The 20060-nt window shown below is 42.1% G+C and overlaps 1 protein-coding gene and 1 long non-coding RNA gene across 3 annotated transcripts in view; one reads left to right on the forward strand and one right to left on the reverse strand.

Annotated features, from left to right (window-relative positions):
* The window catches only part of ANXA10 (annexin A10), a 47862-nt gene extending 31976 nt beyond the window's left edge, over positions 1 to 15886 (forward strand). For both annotated transcript variants that reach the window (XM_084856420.1, XM_084856421.1), the window contains 8 exons: positions 774 to 864; positions 4737 to 4816; positions 6196 to 6249; positions 6330 to 6423; positions 6957 to 7052; positions 8260 to 8318; positions 12667 to 12789; positions 15639 to 15886. In XM_084856420.1, the coding sequence (XP_084712546.1) occupies positions 774 to 864; positions 4737 to 4816; positions 6196 to 6249; positions 6330 to 6423; positions 6957 to 7052; positions 8260 to 8318; positions 12667 to 12789; positions 15639 to 15707 (666 nt within the window). In that variant the 3' untranslated portion in view covers positions 15708 to 15886. The remainder of the gene's footprint in view (positions 1 to 773; positions 865 to 4736; positions 4817 to 6195; positions 6250 to 6329; positions 6424 to 6956; positions 7053 to 8259; positions 8319 to 12666; positions 12790 to 15638) is intronic.
* The window catches only part of LOC146344017 (uncharacterized), a 93076-nt gene that overhangs the window by 71166 nt on the left and 1850 nt on the right, over positions 1 to 20060 (reverse strand). The window lies entirely within an intron of this gene.

Consider the following 20060-nt stretch of genomic DNA (forward strand, 5'->3'; position numbering starts at 1 on the left):
TCTAGTGGCAGTGGAGGCTGGTGGCTCAAATTTGTGTGGGGCTGTAAATCCATCTGGTTTTCAGTCAGAACTCTAAAGAAGCTATCCAAAGTGCTGAAATCTATCCCCAAAATGGGTTCAGCACCTTGGATAGCACCTTTAGAGTTCTGGCTGGTTCTAACTGAAACCCATAATGGAGTTACAGCCCAACTGAAATCAGAGCCACCAGCCTCCACTATCTACTGCAACAATTAATGGTGAACCTAATTCAAAGTGGACTACATTCTTAATAGACTGGCTAACCATTTAGTCATTGTGTTTCCTGGTCCTGTGCATATTTACTCAGGAGTTGCACTTATTACAGTGAGATGACTTATTCTCATGTAATTGTGCATAGGACTGCAGTCTTAACCCAGCAGTATGCTATCAAGCCACATGTACACAACAGCTTTTTTACTGCTTCTTAATGATGCAGTTAATATTGGCACACTTCACTCGGTGCTAAGAGCTTGTCTCATTTTCCATCTTGTTTCATCAAAGGAACTACTTGTACACTTGAATTTAAACATGCTGATAAGCTGTTATAGGCTTAGGCAGTCAGATGCTCAGTGATCAATGAACTCCTAAAGCAAATGAGATAAAATCACTACTTCCCAGGAAACAAACAACTTTAAAAGATACTACTAGGAAATTATTTTACAGAAACTAGCATGTTGTTCTTATGCTAAATTAATATTTTAATTGTATTTGAAACATTGTTTTTACCAGGAATGTTTTTCTCTCCTCCAATGTAGGGAGCAGGCACAGAGGAGAACTGTCTAATTGATATATTAGCCTCAAGATCAAATGGAGAGATCTTCCAGATGAAAGAGGCCTACCTAATGCGTAATTATCACTATTATTTCCTGCAATGTGTATAGCAGCAATTGTGATCTAGAACAGGCTTTTACTAAGGTCATATTTATATTACAAAGTTATATGTTTTTGTGTGACCAGTTTGTCATGACTTTCGCCACAGAATCCTGGGAATTGTAGTCTGATGAGGTGCTTACCCCACTCTCACTCTGGAATTACAGTGTCCATGATTCCCTGAGGAGAGGGAATAGCTAGTAAACCACTTTTAAGACTGCAATCCTGTATGGACATACTAGGGAGAAATCCTCACTGAACACAGTTAATTTTACTTCTGAGTAAACATGCATAGGGTTGTGCTGTCCATCTGTGACATGTACATGCCCTAAATGTGCCTCCGAACTAGGGATGTCAGAGAATTCTGCCACGGATCTCGGTGAGGCCGAATGCCAGTGCATTCGGCCCCCCGAACTCCGTGGCGGAATGGCCTGCCACCCCCCCATCCCCCTGCGGATCCCCCCCGGGACGAAACTTACCTGGGGCGGATCTTCCGGGCGGCAGCGGCTCCGGCTTCGGCGGTGGCACTGGCGGCAGCTGGTCTTCCGACCGGCTGCCACTGCCGCCATTTGCAGTCTTGTAAAAAAAAAAACAACGACGACGATGTGATAGGCTACGTAAAGATTTACGTAGCCTATCATGGCTGGGTTTAAAAAAAAAAACGACGATGTGATAGGCTATGTAAAGATTTACGTAGCCTATCATGGCTGGGTTTAAAAAAAAAAAAGTGCGTATGCAAATAGCGGCGGCTACGGCCGCCGCCATTTGCGTTCCTTATTTTTGGCCATCTTAGTCTACATAAATATTTACGTAGACTATGACGGCGAAAATAAAGGGGAACGCAAATAGCGTAGCGGGCGGCCATGGAGGATTCCGGGGGGGAGGAACGGATCACCTCCCCCTCATCGAGGATTCCGGGGGGAGGGACGGAACGCCTCCCCCCACCACCATCAACATAATCCGCGGAAAGGTAAGTGACTTTCGTATATCCCTACTCCGAACTGAGTACTGTGGCAGACTTTACAAAGGACTCAGAATGTTTATGAACAATTCATATTTCTTTTTTATATTCATGTCCATGTTTTTAAGAAGGCAGAAATCTGTGTACAAACCGACTTTAATCAGTCCTTCCTGCAGTTTCAAAAATATGTTTTGGGGGGAAATGTCGACAATGAAGAGTCAACACTGAAGACACCCTTATTACAACCCTTGTCCTAACCCTTAATAAAGGAAGTTATGCTTTAGAAATATAATGTATAATGCTATTTTATTTCTCCTCCTCACTATGAACACTGATAGCACTATGCAGCCAAAAAAAGGGCTGTGATGACCATTGGGCATGTGCAACCCAACTTGTTGAACAAAATTTTGTTCACAAAAATTAAAACCAAACAACACACAATAAAACAATTTAAAATATACAGAACATTAAAACCACAATATAACAATACAACCACAATAAAACCTAGCAGCAGTGCTGGAGTTTAAAATACAGATTTAAAACAGCAAAGCTAAAAATTTAGAAACCTAAAATGCTAAAATGCCTGTGGAAATAAAAAGGTCTTCACCTGGCGCCAAAAGGAATACAATGCAGGTGCCAGGCGAACCCCACTAGGGAGCTCATTCCAGAGCCGGAGTGCCACAGCAGAAAAAGCCCTCCTCCTAGTAGCCTCACTTCCTCACTTCCTTTGGCAGGGGCTCATGGACAAGGGCCGCTGATGATGAACTTAAGGTCCGGGCAGGCACATATGGGAGGAGGCGATCCTTCAGGTAACCTGGCCCCAAGCCGTTAAGGGCTTTGAATGTTAACACCAGCACTTTGAATCGGGCCCGGAAATGGACTGGCAGCCAGTGCAGCTGGAAAAGTACTGGCGTAATATGGGCTCGCAGGCCAGTCCCTGTTAACAATCTTGCTGCCCTATTTTGGACCAGCTGAAGTTTCCGGACCGTTTTCAAAGGCAGCCCCACGTATAACGCATTGCAGTAATCCAGACGAGAAGTTATCAGAGCATGGATCACTGTAGCTAGGCTATCTCTGTCCAGATAAGGGCGTAGTTGGTATACCAGCCTAAGCTGATAAAAAGTGCTCCGTGCCACTGAGTTCACCTGTGCCTCAAGTGACAGTAGTGGATCCAAGAGCACCCCCAAACTACGAACCTGATCCTTTAGGGGGAGTGCAACCCCCTCCAGAACAGGTTGAATATCACCTAGCCGGGCAGACGAACTACCCACTAACAGTACCTCCATCTTGTCTGGATTGAGTTTCAGTTTATTGGCCCTCATCCAGTCCATTACCATGCCCAGGCACTGATTCAGAACAGCCATTGCCTCACCTGGTTTTGATGAGAAAGAGAGGTAGAGCTGGGTGTCATCTGCATATTGATGGCACCTCAGCCCACACCTCCGGATAACCTCCCCCAGCGGTTTCATGTAGATGTTAAACAGCATAGGGGATAAAATAGAGCCCTGTGGAACCCCATGGCACAATTGCCATGGCACAGAGCAATAATCCCCCAGCACCACCTTCTGGAATCGACCATCCAAGAAGGAGCGGAACCACTGTAGTGCAGTGCCTCCAACTCCTAACCCAGACAACCTATCCAGAAGGATACCATGGTCGATGGTATCGAAAGCCGCTGAGAGGTCCAGGAGAATCAATAGGGTCGCACTCCCCCTGTCCCTCTCCCGGCAGAGGTCATCCCACAGGGCGACCAAGGCAGTTTCCGTTCCAAAACCAGGCCTGAAGCCCGATTGAAATGGATCTAGATAATCCGTTTCATTCAACAGTGCCTGGAGCTGTCCTACAACCACCCGCTCAAGCACCTTGCCCAGGAAGGGGATGTTGGCCACTGGCCTATAATTGTTAACATCCTCTGGGTCCAGGTTAGGCTTTTTCAGGAGTGGGCCTCCAGATGTTTTGGCCTACAACTCCCATCAACCATCATCAGCACAGCCAAAGGTGAGGGATGATGGGATTTGTAGGCTAAAACATCTGGAGGGTCACAACTTGCCCACCTGCTTTAGTATGTCCTTCAGTACTCAGTATCCTTATATGAGAGACAAATTCATTTCCTTTAATTCGTTCCACCTGTATGTTGTGAAGGATTCTGAGACATGTTTTAAGGCACACAATCAGCCCACATGTGGCCTGTAGAGCCTCACCATCACTCCACACAAACTGTGCACACTAGAGCAGATGTGGACAGACTGCGGGCTTGTGAGATTTACTGGTATTTTACTAGAACCCTGAGATCCACCAGCCAGGTGCAAAAGACATCTACTTTGAATTAAAGAACTCTGAGCCCAGGAATTTGCTGTTGAGTACCAAAACTGAGCTCACAGTCCTTCCACACTAAAATCTACCCCTGGACATCCCAGCGTTCTTCATTTCAGCATATAATTGTGTGTGGGGAGGGTCATTTTGTTGTTGCTATTATTTAAAAAATGGCCAATCTACATCAAATCACCCAGATCTTCCAGTAGATCTGATCTACTGTATCTTCTGTCCTTCCCTGAACTAGAGCACACATAGAACTCCCCCTGCAAATGCATAGGAAAAACTGTGCAAACTCTTTCCAAGGGAAGCTCATCTGCCATTACAGATCGTCTTAATTCACTTTTTTATTATTCCTGAATTCTTTGTCCTAACAAAATTCTTTGTCTTTGCATCCTTGAGTTCTGTGCGGCACAGTCAAAAACTACTGGTTTAGCTTGCAGCGGACTAATGTAGCCTTTTGAAAAGTACCAAATTGACATCTTTTGGCATGTAAACATTTTTTTTCATATTTTCTTTAAAAGTTTCACTGATCCATTAGAAGATGTTCACATGCTTATTGTGTTCTTTCTAGAATATGACAGTGACCTTCTTCAAGACATTTATTCTGAGACTTCTGGACACTTTAGAGATACACTTATGAACCTTGCTCAGGTATTGTGAAAACTGCTAAAGGCAAAGGGCAAAAAAAAAAAATTCTTGTTCAAGACTCTTTTGGTGTTTAAGTTGGCCACAGTTAAAACATTAATTTTAGAAGAGAGAATAGGGAAGGTTTTTTTTTCATTTTTATCTGCAACAGTTTGATTGATTGATGAAGAAATCTCTGTTTTAGCTGCTGAAACTGAATTCAACTCCCACCTTCTTGAAAGGGTATATTCACACACAAGTTCCATATTTCTTGGCCCTATGCAGGTGTTTGCCTGCCCGTGTGCGGGCTAAAACTGTGTAGGATGGCAAAAGCATGAATGGAAGCTCTTCCCCCATCATCCCTGGGGACACGTGCTCTTCTAAAGAACATCCTATATTAAACAGGAAGTTGTGCAAAGAGTTTCTGATAAGGTAGAGTTTCCAGTTGTGCAGAGGCTTCTAAATGCACATCGCTGAATGCAAGTAGAAATTCTCTGCAGACCTTTCTGCTTGCATGGCCCCCTACACATTTTCAACCATGATGTATGAGAGTGAACATCAGCATTCAGCTCTTTTTAGAGTGCAATCCTATGCATGTTTAGACAGAAGAAAGTCCTACAACTCCCAGCATTCCCCAGCCAGGTGGCTGGGGAATGCTGGGAGTTGTAGGACTTTCTTCTGTCTAAACATGCATAGGATTGGTCCCTTAAAGAACTATCCAAGAAAGTATTTATGACGAAGTTCACTTGTGATGTCATACCATAGTTCCCCTGTGATTTCCTGGTTCAGAATAAACCACAGTTTGCCATTACATCTGAATCAGCAAATTATGGTTTGCACTTGTCATCTAAGCCTAAATTAAAAATCATGGGTTGAAGCTGGTTTGCAAGTCTGCTTTGAAAGCCAAGCACTAACCATAATTTGCCAATTTAGATGGAAGGAGAATGCACAACTGGAGAAGGGAGAATGCAGACCTAAGGTTTGTTCATGGAATGTCAAACCATGGTTTAGCATTACATGTGAACTGGCCTTATGTATCCTCCTCTCCCAATAACATTGTATAATATGAAATGACATAGGGGATTGATACAAACTGTTGTGTGCTTGTGCGTAAAAAAAGGATGAAAGGCTGCATATGAATTAACTGTTTTTAGGAAAAGATAAAAGCGTGTACATCTACGGTGAGTGTATGTGTGGGAGGCCATGGTTCAGCTGTGGAAGATATGGAGCAATACTAAAGAGTGCCTCTGATCATCTGCATTGCACCATTCCTCCAACTGAGTAGCAACAGCCAGCTGCCACACGTGTGGGGTTACGCAGTTGAGCTTCCAGGAGAAAGAGTGTGATACACTACTATGACAGTCGCAAACTTGCACTTTTAATTACATGTGCTCATTTTTTTCTAGGGAACCAGACAAGAAGGGTATGCAGATCCTGCTATGGCTGCTCAGGATGCTATGGTATCAGAAAGTTTTAATTATTTGGAAATGTTGTTTCCTGCAGCGGCCTCTTGCACACCATTCTTCTTCTACTGGTCTAGGTCCTGTGGGAAGCATGCCAGCAAAAAACCGGGGAGCACAAAAACATGCTGCAGATGATTCTGTGCAACAAGAGCTACCAGCAGTTGTGGATGGGTAATTTATTTTCCTAACTTCATCAAGGCTTAACACTATGAACATGTAATAGAAAGAGACGATGAAGCACTTGACTAAAAATGAAGAGCTACATGTGCACTGCAAACACGAATGTTTTCAGAAGTCAGAAGCCAAGACTTAGCTTAACACAAACTGATTGCAGTCAAAGGCCAGCTCACATATGTGAACCTGCTGCTTCCCAGAATCAGTCACTTGAACAAGTTCTTATTTGGGCCAAATCAATTCCCCGGTGACCATACTTGTTGCTTACAGCACAAAATATAAGTCTGGCTAGAAGCATAACCTAATAATTAGTACAGTTAATACTCTTTGATTGGTTTGATCAGTGGCAATTATCAAAGTATATTCCTTGACCACACTGCCATTTTTTTTTCAATCACTAAATACTGTGAGATATCTATTTAAAACTCTTCCAACTAGCACTTAACTGGAGCACTAATATTTAAATTCATTTATTCGACTTAATTGATAAAAACTTAACTACTCACCAAACATGAATATATTTTCTTAAGTTTTTCAGGAGTTTCAGAATATCTCTGGACAAGACATAGTAGATGCCATTAATGAATGTTATGATGGATACTTTCAGGAACTACTGGTGGCAATAGGTAACAAAATCTTTATAATTTCAATACGTTATAATATTACTATTACACTATAATAACCCTTTGTATTGCCATTGTTTCTAAAGTGACACATTTTGAATACATGTAATACATTACCGCATACACAAAAAGGAACATCTAAGAGACAAGCTGGGGAAAGGACTTTGTTCATTTAAATAGCACTACAATAGGCTTTCCAACCTACAATTGCTTTGTCTATTTTCCTGGGGAAAAATGCTACTCACTCTGTGTGAGCAGTTAATTGCACTTCTTGGTTTATTGCTGCTGCTGTTAAAGATTTCCTGTATCACCCTGAGGAAGTCTAAATGTGTTTTCCTTGAAACTACCAGCAATGGTTTTTATAGTCCAAGGCCGGTTCCAAATGAGGCATTTATTGTGACATCACCCTGCCTCATTCACAGAATTTTACAGGAAGTCCAGACAACAATGTTGTCTTTCACTCGCAACCATCCCGCGTTTTCCCACCACTTCTTCCACCATTTTTCTTATTGCAGAAAATCCATTAAGGAAAAAAAAAGATGGAATAGCTGCACAATGCCTTTTGATGGGTAGCACTATGAGGCTTCTGTCTGGAAGCACCCCAAATGTTTTGAATGGTCTAGAGTTAAGCCTTTCAGGATGCATCCTATACACACATGCCTGAGAGTAAGTCCCATTGAACTCAATGGGGCTTACTTCTGAGTAGACTTGTATATGATTGCATTGTTATTTCCTCTGTATTTCATATTCTCTCTGGCAAGTAACATCTGTTGGATGCGCCCTGGAGACCTAGGCAAATCCTGCTTTTCTAGGGAACAGATCCTGTTGGTTTCTGGAGTCCCTTTTGACTCTAGTGTAGTTAATGAAATAAGGGGCACAAAGCCAATTCTTTACCAGCAACCCTTGGAACTTCTAGTTCAGGGAGTAATTATTTTGCTAACCCAATCAGGAGATTGGAATGCAAAACATTTTAACACCAATACTACTAAGGACATTTTAATATCTTATACATAACTAAGAAATATGGAATTTACAACTCTTTAGCCATCAATATTTTTTCTTCCATTCTGATCCATTCTCCATCACCTGTTGTAAGAACACATCCCACAAAGAGTGAAAATAAATGGTTCTCCCAGAGGCTTACTTATGTCTGATTGTGATAGGGAGGTTTTGAAGATTGTAATGTCTTTGTCTGATTTTCTCTTCACAGTTCTATGTGTTAGAGACAAAGCTTCCTATTTTGCTTATAGACTTTACAATGCAATTCATGTGAGTATTTGCATAATTTGAAAGAGTGGTTTTTTTTACTAGTCTTCTGTTTGTTAAGTGGTCCAATTCTCCTCTGAAAGACTTATAATCTTCATTTTTACAGTGCTGCTTACTAGCTTTAGGGCTTTAGTATAATCATGTAATTACAAATCTCAAACTATCCAGTTAATATAATGATCCAGCTGACATAATATAACCACACTTCTTTCAAATCTCTTGGGACACAAACCTCTTCTAGATTTCCAGACTGATCCCAATTGGGTCTAGTCAGAAGTAAGTCCAGTGAGACATTTACTTCCTTACTTAGGAGTGGCATCTATTGAAGTCTTAGTGGCTGTGCTATTTAAATACAGATTCTCCATAAGCACTATTTAGATAACTGGAGTTCTGTTGTAAACCCCCACCCACCGATACCATGCAGCAGTGAGTACATATATGCCTTAATAAAATGAAATACATTTTTGTATTCCGTTGAAAGAAAGGGCACAGTGCTGCATGGATTGGCTCTCCCTCTGGTGTACAAGTGTGAAATTACAAGTGATGTACATCATGCAATAGTCTTGATCTATATAGCCGAAAAATATCTGGAAAATATATTCCATTCTATAGCACTTTATTTTAATTTAGAACTGCTAAAATGCCAAATTGTGGCCACAGCATATATGCCCTCAAGAACTCCAAATATTGCATAGTTCATTGACTAGTGCTTGATTTCTGAGCTTTGTTGCAGGAAAGCAAGCCCTTCATTACAGCAGGTTTTACTTCCAGCACTATGTCCCTTGAAATGTCTGACCAAGCAACACAAGGAACTTTTCCCACTTCCTTGAGAGCCAATCAGATTTCTGAGGAGAGCTGTATCGGCCATATCAAACAGCAGGTGCAGCCCTTCCCACTAATGGATTTACTCATGAGTAAGCACTGCTTCCTCAAGTAATTCTTGGGCTGCCACTTCTATTACTAACTTACATATTAATATACAAAACACAACATAAAAACGATTTTGGGATGAAGACCTTTAGAAACAAGGTTGATGCAAATAGGGAGCCACATGACTTTTATTTGTGTGGTTGCCCTGTTCACATATCAAGCAAAGGGGGATTTTTTTTAGGTGCCACCTTATGCATGTTTAGACAGAAAAAAAGTTCTACAACTCCCAGCATTCTCCAGCCAGCATGGCTGGCTAGGGAATGCTAGCAGCTGTAGGACTTTTTTCTGTCTATACATGCATAGGATTGTGCCCCTAAAGGCAAAAATGACTGGGCATGTGAGGGGAGCTAAACTTTCCCCCCTCAGTCATCTTAGCTCACTGCACTCTGTTGCTCCAAGAATTTTTATCTCCAGCTAACTCATTGGAGCTTGGCTGGGAGAAAATTGCTTGAAGAAATGGAAAGTAGGATTGTGGGGAGGAGAAATGGTTTTTCTCCCCTCACCTAAACACCCCATTTTATGTAAGAAAAAATAGACCCCCTCCCATTTTATGTGCTAAAGCTATGGCCCTTTGATTTCTCTCTCTCTCTCTCTCTCTCTCTCACACACACACACACACACACACACACACACGTAAGGACTCAAGATTATCCTCACAACTAACCACATGTGAGGTAGGATATGCTAAGAGACAGTGACTTGCCCAAAATGTCCCCATAAGCTTAATGGTTAAATTCTGTGGAGCTTCTAACAGATATGCAGGAGCACTGTAAATTCACAAAGTCAGGAATGTTAAAATGCTGACAAGCTAGCAATTTGCATATACTCCTAATTCAACACGGATGTTTTCCTCTTCTCCTACATTAGTAAGATCCTTAAACTAGATATTAAGAGCAACACATGTATACCTCATGTAGAGATGTTGGAGAAATCTGCAACAGAATCAAATGAGTTCAGATTTCTATGAATCCATCTCATGGGTTCTACAGCCAGCTTTTCCCGAGTTGCACTGATTCTGTGGAGTTGTGGATTGGATTTTTTACTTTCCAGAATTTTACGCAAATGTAGTTGTAGAGAATTATGTTGGGCTTTTTTTTTATGGCCCAAAGGTTAAAGCATGAAAATGAGCATTTTGCTCATCTGTACATTTTGGGAGAATTTGCGACTTTGCACAAATGCAAATTTGCACAAATTCGAGGAATTGAAAAAAAAACTGACTCCAGCAATGAGCAGATGATGGAATGAAAGGCACCTGACAATCTGCAAAATGCAAAAAGACTGGATTTTACAAAATCTGTACATCCCTAACCTCTAGTATGTTTGGGAAGAGGAGGAAGAAAGGGGACGGGGGGAGAGGAAGACTACAATAGTGAGAGGTTACGCTGCTGTAGTTCAGTTAAAATAAATGGTGACTGTTGCATCACTCCCCACCAAGTTTGAGGGACTTCTCAGGGCCCTAACACAACCTCTTTAAAGAAGTTAGCCTATGCCTCAGGACATGGGACACCATGCCAAGCAAATTGGAGCAAATAAAAGTATTTTTCTGGCATAGTACTTCAAGGACAAGAGAGGTTGTGACTAGCTGCACAGACGTTCGAGACTTCTCCCAATTCATCAGAGTTAACTGCATTCATGTACCAATGCAAACTCAACATTAGCAATGAAGTTCTGTGTGCATGTGTTCAGTGATGCAGCAGATAAATGCCCTTCTGGAACATTTGAAAGAGGAAACACGCGATGGCCCAGTTCGCACGATCACAGTGGGGGAAATATGCCACGGTGGCTTCTTTCCCCTGCTGTATGTGCTGATCACGTGCCAGGGGCATTTGCATAATTACCCACCATGGCTTCTTTCCCCCGCCATGATCATGTGAACCGGGTCAATATAAGCATGCATACATCAGTAGTAGAAAGGGTTTCCTGTAAAAACAAACATTTGGCAAAACTTCATCATCATGAGACAAATCCTGCAAAGAGGATTTGCAGGATTTCTATCATTTGCTTGTTGCTTCCTCCTGGAGAAAAGCCCATCATAAATCACTGGGAAAAAATCATCTTGCCTCCTTGGCTTGCCCCATACAAGCCAAGCGCCGTTCAGAATACTCTGTCCACTAGATGTCACTATTGTTCCACAAACATGTAGTCAAACTGAAGTTTCTCTTGAAACTACTCAAGTATCTGGGTAGGGTACTGGTTATACTAGCTAAATGAATATGTAACTATTGAAATTGTATATACTGAAATAATTCAGTGAGTTTTGTGATCAGAATTAAAATCATAGAATCATAGAATAGTAGGGCTGGAAGGGGCCTATAAGACCATCGAGTCCAACCCCCTGCTCAATGCAGGAATCCAAGTCAGAGCATCCCTGACAGATGGCTGTCCAGCCTCGTCTTGAACACCTCCAGTGGGGGAGAGCCCACCACCTTCCTAGGTAATCGGTTCCACTGTCATATTGCTCTAAGGGTCAGAAAGTTTTTCCTGATGTTCAGCTGGAATCTGGCTTCCTGTAACTTGAGCCCATTATTCAGTGTCCGGCACTCTGGGATGATCGAGAAGAGATCCTGGCCTTCCTCTCTGTGACAACCTTTCAAGTACTTGAAAGGTTGTCACAGAGAGGAAGTCCCATCCTTATTTTAACTCCACTGTCTTTGATGATACCCAGTGTTCTTGCTGAAAATTTCTTAAAATGGGAATAAGTATTTGCTCCAAAGTAATGCATGCAACTTATGGCACAATCCTATGGGGATGGCCGTAAGCCTCCAAACCTGGAGGCTTACGGCCATCCAGTGAAAAGCAGAGGAGCAGCAGAGGCGATCTTCACCTCCACACTCCCCCTACTCAGCCTTTTAGCTAGACAGGTGTTTTCGCCCATCTAGCTGAGGCATTGGCGAGGGAGAGGGAAAGAGGCTGGGGAGGCCTCTGGAAATGGTGAAAGCCAGCCTCCCCAGTCTTCTCCTCTCCCCACCCACTGGCCTGCCCCCTTTCTGTCCTCCCCAAGGTTGCGTTTGCAAGCTCAGAGAGGCAGCCGGTGCTGTTCTCTCTGCACTGGCTGCAAGGGGGAGGGGGCAAAGAGCTCAGACTCCTGGGTCCAAAGTCAGGCACTATCTTCAAACTCAGATCCAGGAATCCACAGTATCCTATGGTCCCCCAGACTCTGTCTAGGGGCCACTGGATTGTTCCCTCCAAAAAGTAAATTATCTGCCATTTTAGATTGTTTCTCCTTTTGTTTGCCCCCTAGCGTATATAATGTATTACTAAAACATAAGACTATACTGAACAGTAAATATTTCAAAGTCTGACAGCTGTATTTCATGACTGTTCAACCTAACTTATTCTTTGGGGCAAAAAGTTAGCATATTTCAAAGCTAGGTAGAAAACTGAAATCTACAATGGTCAAATGTCTCTGTCCTTTTTTCAGGAGTTAGGATTCCATAACAAAACAATTATAAGGATTCTGATTGCCAGAAGTGAAATAGATCTGATGAATATAAGACAACGGTATAAAGAGAGATATGGAAAATCTCTGTTTCATGACATCAAAGTAAGTCAGTAGCACACAGCTTGTTAGCATGTCTTAGATGGGTTGGATTGGAATAATTTAGCCATTAAGAAACAAGCAACAATACTTTTAAGCACCCATGCAGAACCTGAATGGACAATGGACTTCTTGCATCTTAACCCAAGTTCAGTCCTGTCCCACTCAACTATTTACAACATGCTACACATAACAACTGGAGAGATGCATTGAAACTCTGAACATATTTACAGTTACATTGCCCTGACTTTTGCTGGGAGTCGATTCTAGTTTTGCCCTGATCTCCTTGGAAGACAAAGCAGGATGGAGGGCTGCAGGACTTGATGCTTTATTACATCTGGTGTCATCCATGAAGATGAAGATGAAGGAGGAGGAGGAGGAGGAGGCAGCCCCCAAACAATTAACACAATTCCATTACTTTAAAACAGAAGAACTCTACCAATGCATATATAGAATATTTCTCCAACTTTATAATATTAAGTACATTTCTTCAAAATGAGGGTTGGATCCAGACTTGGTCATACTTAGGGTAAACCCATTGAAATCAATGGGGCTTAAATTAGTCATGACTTAGTGTGACTAAGTCTGGATCCAACCCATTGTATTTAGATTAAGTGTTACGCAATGCAACCAAGTTTTCCCAAGAGAACTCTAAATATGTATGAAACCCTTTAGCACTACAGTTTCAAAAGATAACTGCTAGGCTCCCAAACTCAGATTAGAGCTTCCATTTCAGAAAGGGATAAATAACAACTCTCTAGTTTTAATGAAGATGTTCAATTAGTTACCTTATTCAAGATCTAAAGTGAATGATCTAAAGAAGTGCCTTCAGCCATAGGATCCTGTGTGCACTTAAGTCAGGGGCACAGAACTAGCTTTGTGTGCAGGGCCGGATGACCCCACACCCACCCACCCCCACCCAGCCCTCTGCAGACCATATGATGTTAGGTAGATGTGTTGCAAGGAAGAGAAATAGGTTCTCAGGATGCAAAATAGCTTATTACCGAAAAGCCCAAATCGTTGCAATTTATTTTGAGGCAAAAGGATTCTCTCCTATATTATTCTACTGGCGACAGTAGAATAATATAGGAGACAATCCTTTTGCTGTGAGAAACTCTGCAGACATTTTTCTCTACCCCCAAAATAAGGGACAAGCCAAAACACATTGGTCTTTTTGTTAATAAACTAGATTGCATCCTGAGAATGTTTCTCTTCTTTGTGACATACTTTGGATGGTCACCTCCCTCCGCTTTTTCATTAGGTAGGTGTGGCCATGCCCCTAATTTCATTTGCTTCACTGAGCGTGGGCTTTCCCAGTTCGGCAAATTCCAGCGCCCACTGTCCCTCGCCCCCGCTGCTATTTATGATCTTGGAGATCACAAGAGCTTTAGGACTCACCCATGCTGGGGAGAGCAGCTACTCTCCCCAGCATGAGTGAGTCCCAATGTCCCTCATCACCCCATTATCTCCAATCTGAAACTGGAGATAACAGTGAGGAACCCACTACTGGCACTTGGAGGAATCCCATGAGGCTGTGTGGGTCAGATTAGGATGCCCCATGAGCTGGAGGTTCTGCACCTCTGACTTAGGCCATCATCAGGGACTCTGCTCAGGAACCCACCACTTAGAACACCTGGATTGGCTGTACTAACAAGGGGCAGGGTTTTCTTAGAGGTATCCCGTCAGTTATGGAACTCCCAACCTGCTGCTTTGCACCTTACACCTTTGGTGCAGGCCTTAAAGAAAGCTTTAAAACCCTATTTGCTCAAACTGGCCTTCTCAAGTGGGTAGCTAATACATGTGGTCTGCCCTCAGTAAACCTCAAACTTGGCTTAATTTTCTCACTCCTACTATATATTTATATGTGCTTGTGTCCAACCCTTTTATTGCTTGTAAGCCATTTTGTGAGGGCATGTCTCTGAAAAACAGAGTATAACCAGAATGAATGAATGAATTGGATGAAGTACTGCAGCGGCAGGAGCCAGGTGGGATTGCACCCACTCAGTTCTTCACTTCCTTATCCTCTTTGTGCCACTTTGCCCAGCCAAATAGGAACTACACTGAGGAAGAATGGCTTCAGCAGTAACTGAGGGTCATCTCTAGCCTTAGTTTCTCTAGGCAGCAGGTAAAACCGTACCAGGGCAATCCTCAAAGTCCATTTGACTTGGTTGCTCTGCCCTCCCACCAGGCCCTCCCCTCAAAAAAACATCCATCCTTACAAAAGGTAACAATTATATATATGTGAAAGTTTGAGGCCTACTGAGGCAAAGAGAAAAAAGGTGAGGCTGAGAGGCCTGGAGTTTTCTGTTGGGAGGGAGTAATCCTGAGAGGGGTAGTTTCTGTATCAATTCCCCTGTAAGTTTCATTTCTTCAGGTTTGAAGTAGTACTTTTGGTTTTGAGGGGGGCGGGTATATAAAGAGAGTAAGAGAGCCAGTAAGAGAAGAGAAACAGCCAGTGCATGAAGTGAGAGCAGAGTCTGAAGAGTAAGCAGGAAGAAAAAGCCTAGAAAAGTCTACGGATAGGTAAAGTAATGGAATTTGCATTTTGCAACTTTTACTTCCTTTTTATGCTTTTTGTATCACTCAGCTCTATTGTGTAAATACCTTTAGTTATAATTTGTTTGCTTTAAATCTACTAGTGAACTGTTGTAGTTAGACCCTGTGTCTAGAGTGTCAGTCACCCCATGTCTACAGCCTAAACCCCATGTTACTGGAAAGGGGAAGGTAAAAGAAGGAAGGTGGGATTCTTATGGAGGCAAGAGATCCTTAAGAAGTTGCTCAAGGGGTCCAGGTCATAGGGGGAACCTTGACAATATATGACACATTTAATAAATATGCACTTATTTATCTTGCAGCATTTTTCCTCTGGACATTATGAAAGAGCTTTACTTGCCATCTGTGCTGGTGATACTGAAGATTATTAAAAAGAAAACAACATTGGAAATGGGAAGAAAAAAAAGTTATAGCCTGAAAAATGTTTTACTAACAGAGATCTAAACTGCAAATTATTTCACTGTACACTATACTTCTCATTATAATCTATCCAATGCCTTATCTTTCCTAAAATATATATTTTAAACAAATATAATTTTCAGCCAGCAGCATATTTTGCTTCTTTTGCATTTCAGAATATTCCAGAATATTTAAATATATTTTACGACCCTCACCTCAGAGCACAACTCTAAGCATTCTTACTTGAAAGGAGGCTTTACTAAAATAAATGGGACTCCCTTCCAAGTAAATGTGTTTCATATCAACAGCAGTGTAAGAGCTCAATCTGGTACATGTTTACTCAAATGTAACTCCCACTGTGTTCAGTGGAGCTTGCTCCCAGCTAAGTGTACAGAGTATTGCAGCCTAAGAGCTTTTCTACATGAGGCATTCATTGTGTGCTTGTTGTTCCTTACTCAGGGTTATTAACAGGTTGTTTAGATGACATCATGACCCTCCACTTTCACTCCTATTTTTAAAGAGTAGTTTTGGCAAAAAAAATTTAGAGCAGGGTAAATGCAGTATTTTTGAAAGCAAAAGAACACTTTTCTTTCACACTATAACACTATACCACAGTGCTACCTAAAGGTTATGTAGTGAAAAAGCAGGAAAGGAAACACTCCTCATGTTATGCTCAGATTTCAATTCTTTGACAAAACCTAAAGTAGATAACAGAAGATTAACAACCTCATGTAGAAAAGCTTTAAGAATGACAAGGTGATGCTGCTAAAATCCTAGTTTTTCTTCTTTCTCACACAAAGATAAGACTTGTTTAATAAGAAGAAAGCAGACTAGACTTCAGCATGTTAATTTAAATATCTGATTAATATCTCTTCATAGCAAGCCCTCTATACTCATGCTTAAAGTCAAGATCTTAGTTATATCACGTTGACTTCCATAGGACATAAGCATATGTTAAAATAGTTGTTGACAGTCAGGGCTAGAAATATTGGAACAAGGATAACTGTTTTGGCAACTGGCCTCCGTACACCACCACATTGAAGTTGAAAGGAAACACATCCAGAAGGGGGCGAAGTCAGGACTTTCAGCTGTAATTCAAGGGGTTTGACAAAAGTGGGGCACTAACCATTCAGGAAGCACAGCCATTGGCATACACGCACACCCATTGTTGGGGGCTCATAAGTAATGAAACAAATGGCTGACAAGCAGCTGCCAATGGAGTCAGGTCACTGGTGTTTATTGATGACCTGACTGCTGAGCAAAGCAGCAGGATGAATTCTGAAGTGTATAGGGCTATACTTTCTGCTCAGATTCAGCCGAATGTTGCCAAACTGATAGAACGCCGCTTCATATTGCAGATGGATCATGACCCAAAACAAACAGCAAAAGCTACACAAGAGTTTCTCAAGGCAAAGAAGTGGGATGTTCTTCAATGGCCAAGTCAGTCACTTGATCTCCACCCAATAGACCATGCTTTTCACTTACTGAAAATAAGACTGAAGGCAGAAAGACCCACAAACAAGCAGCAGCTAAAGACAGCTGCAGTAAAGGCCTGGCAAAGCATCTCGAGCATTTGGTCATGTCCATGGGTTCCAGACCTCAGGCAGTCGTTGACTGCAAAGGATTTTCATCCAGGTATTAAAGGTGATCCTTAAGTTTGAAATGATGTTGATTTGTTCCATTACTTATGAGCCACCAACGACAGGGGTGTGTGTATGCCACTGGCTGTCCTTCCTGAATGGTTAGTGCCCCACTTTTGTCACACCCCTTGAAATACAGCTGAAAGTTCTGACTTTGCTCCCATCTGGGTGTGTTTCCTTTCACCTTCAATGTGGTGGTGTACAGAGGCCAACTGCCAAAACAGTTATCCTTGTTCCAATATTTCTGGCCCTGACTGTATTTCAGAGTACTTTCTTGGGTGTTCCTGGATTGGATAAACACATTTCCCATTTTCTCATTATGTCAGGGGTTGTTTTCTTAGGGCACAATCCTGTTGAGATAGTCAGCAGCCTCCAATGTCGGAGGCTGCCAAGTACCCAATGCAGGGTGGCCAGAGCACGGAGACAATCCTTATCTCCATGCTTCGGCTGCCCTGCATTGTTTTGGTGAGATGGCTGATTTTGGCTGTCTAGCCACAGCTTTGGGGAAGGGAAGGAGGCCGCTTGGCACATAGGAAGCTGAATAAAGAGGCTTCCATGGTCTCCTCCCCTTCCTGCCCCCAGGACCACCCACTTTTCCCCCATCTCCATGCTCCATTTCTGAGCATGGAGACTAGCTGGCATGGAGAGAACCACACAGGCTACAAGGGCGACAGGGCAGGGAGCGCAGTTTTGGGGAACCACATTCAGCGCACTGGCTCAGATTTCGAAAAATCCTACAGCCCTCTAGACAGTGTCTCGTAGCCACAGAATTGCTCCCTTACCCAATCATCTTCTGCCTCTCCCCTGACAAACCTCTTACCTGACACCTGACCAAGTACAGCATGTAGCTCTAGTATAGCATTTACTCATTTGTCAAGTGTTGGCACCCATGCATTTTTATTACAATGTAGATACTTTTCTGGCCAGTCAAATAAAATTTCAATGTACATGAAATATAAATGTAGAGAAATTAGAATGGTTTGTGCTGAATGTTAACAATGGTTTGTTGAAAGAAGCCTGCTTCATGAACCAGTTTGTAGCTGACTTGTTTTAAACAAACCATAGCTAACATTAAGCACAGTTTGTTGAGTTCTCAATACCAGAGAAAACGACTGAAAAGGTAACCAGAAGCCAGACTGATGCTCAAATTATAGGGAATAGATGTGCAAGGGCTGTGTATGATTTAATGAAATTTACAAGACTGATCTCTTTCCATTTTATTCAAAATATTCCTAGCACCACCACTTTCTAAAAACAGTAGCTAAGATTGCAATCCTACAGACCAAAGGTGGACAACATCTAGCCCATGGGCCACATGTGGCCCGTTTTTTAAAAAAATGGTGTCCATAGCCACTACAGAGCACCTAAAGGATTACATTTATCTTGGAAACCAGCAAAATTCACTAATTGTAGCGCCCTGTAAGGCTATAAAGGAGTTTGCTGCTGAATTTTGGTGGCAGACCAATGATTTGGGCCCTTTTTGAGGGGGGGGCACATACTGCAGCCCCTGGAGGTAATCTAGGGGCAAAAAATAGCCCCCAGGCACCTAGAAGTTGCTCACCCCTGCTATAAACACTTACCTAGGAGTAATTCTAATTGAACCTAATGAAACTGACTTCCAAGTAGAGAAGGTAAAGAGAGCCAGGCCCCCTCAGATATTTAAACACTTTCGGCATCTTGATTAAACATGATCATACACCCGTGATTGGTCATTCACGGATGTTTGTGGGTCCTTTACACAATGTTGTCAACCTCCAGGGCCTCCCCCATTCTTTATAACCTTTATGCCGGTTTTCTTAAGATCAGGAAAAGTCTGGCATTTTTTCTAGAAGTGTGATGAAGCACTGCAACAGCTGCATGTACTTCCCCAATTCCACTATACCATAGCACCATCTTGTGGCTGTATAATGAAACATATAGAACTTGCAGAGAAAGGAAATCCCTAGAAAAAAAGCATGTGTAGGCACATGTAAAGGAGACGAACTTAATCCCACAAAGAATCCAGAAGCAGAAGCCCCAGTAAAGATGTGGGCTAAAACCCTCGTGTAGACAAGCCCTAAATCAGATATCAACCTCATGGTTAATGTTTATGGTTTGTTGAAAGATGACTTGTTTTAAACAAACCAAAGTTGACATTAACCACAGTTTGCAGGGTTCAGAAGACATGGCAAGTGGATAATTGATAACAGGAGCAAAAGCTTCCAAGCTTCTCCCCGTGGCCGCTTCAGGGGAATGGGGTACATGGAAGCCATGGAGAAGCTAGGCTCATTTCAGTGATGTCCGAACACAGCCAGTAAGTCACTTTTCTAGCTACAAGAAATAGGTGTGTGTATTTCCAGTATGTAACCAACTGACGAATTTTTATTTGTTTAAAATTTTCATAGTAAACTCTAGAATTCACCTGAAAATTCTGCTAGAGAGCAAAAGAAAAAGTCCTGAAAATGTCCAACAAACATATGCAGAACGTGGAGATTGTCAAGGTTATTTATACTCACGCTTACGGAGCTGTAAAATACAGGTTCAAGCCCTATTTAGACAGCTATCTTAAATGCATTTACGTTGGGACAAAATGCATATTTAGAACCTCATGTTAGGAACAATGCCTAATGGCCCCACTCCCAAAGCTGCTTTTCTCTTTGGAACAAATGGCATTATAAACATATGTACATTTTAAACAAAGATATT

The sequence above is a fragment of the Heloderma suspectum genome, chromosome 5, assembly GCF_057233095.1.
Source record: "Heloderma suspectum isolate Gila_16-S chromosome 5, 16-S_ref, whole genome shotgun sequence".
Lineage (NCBI taxonomy): Eukaryota > Metazoa > Chordata > Lepidosauria > Squamata > Helodermatidae > Heloderma > Heloderma suspectum.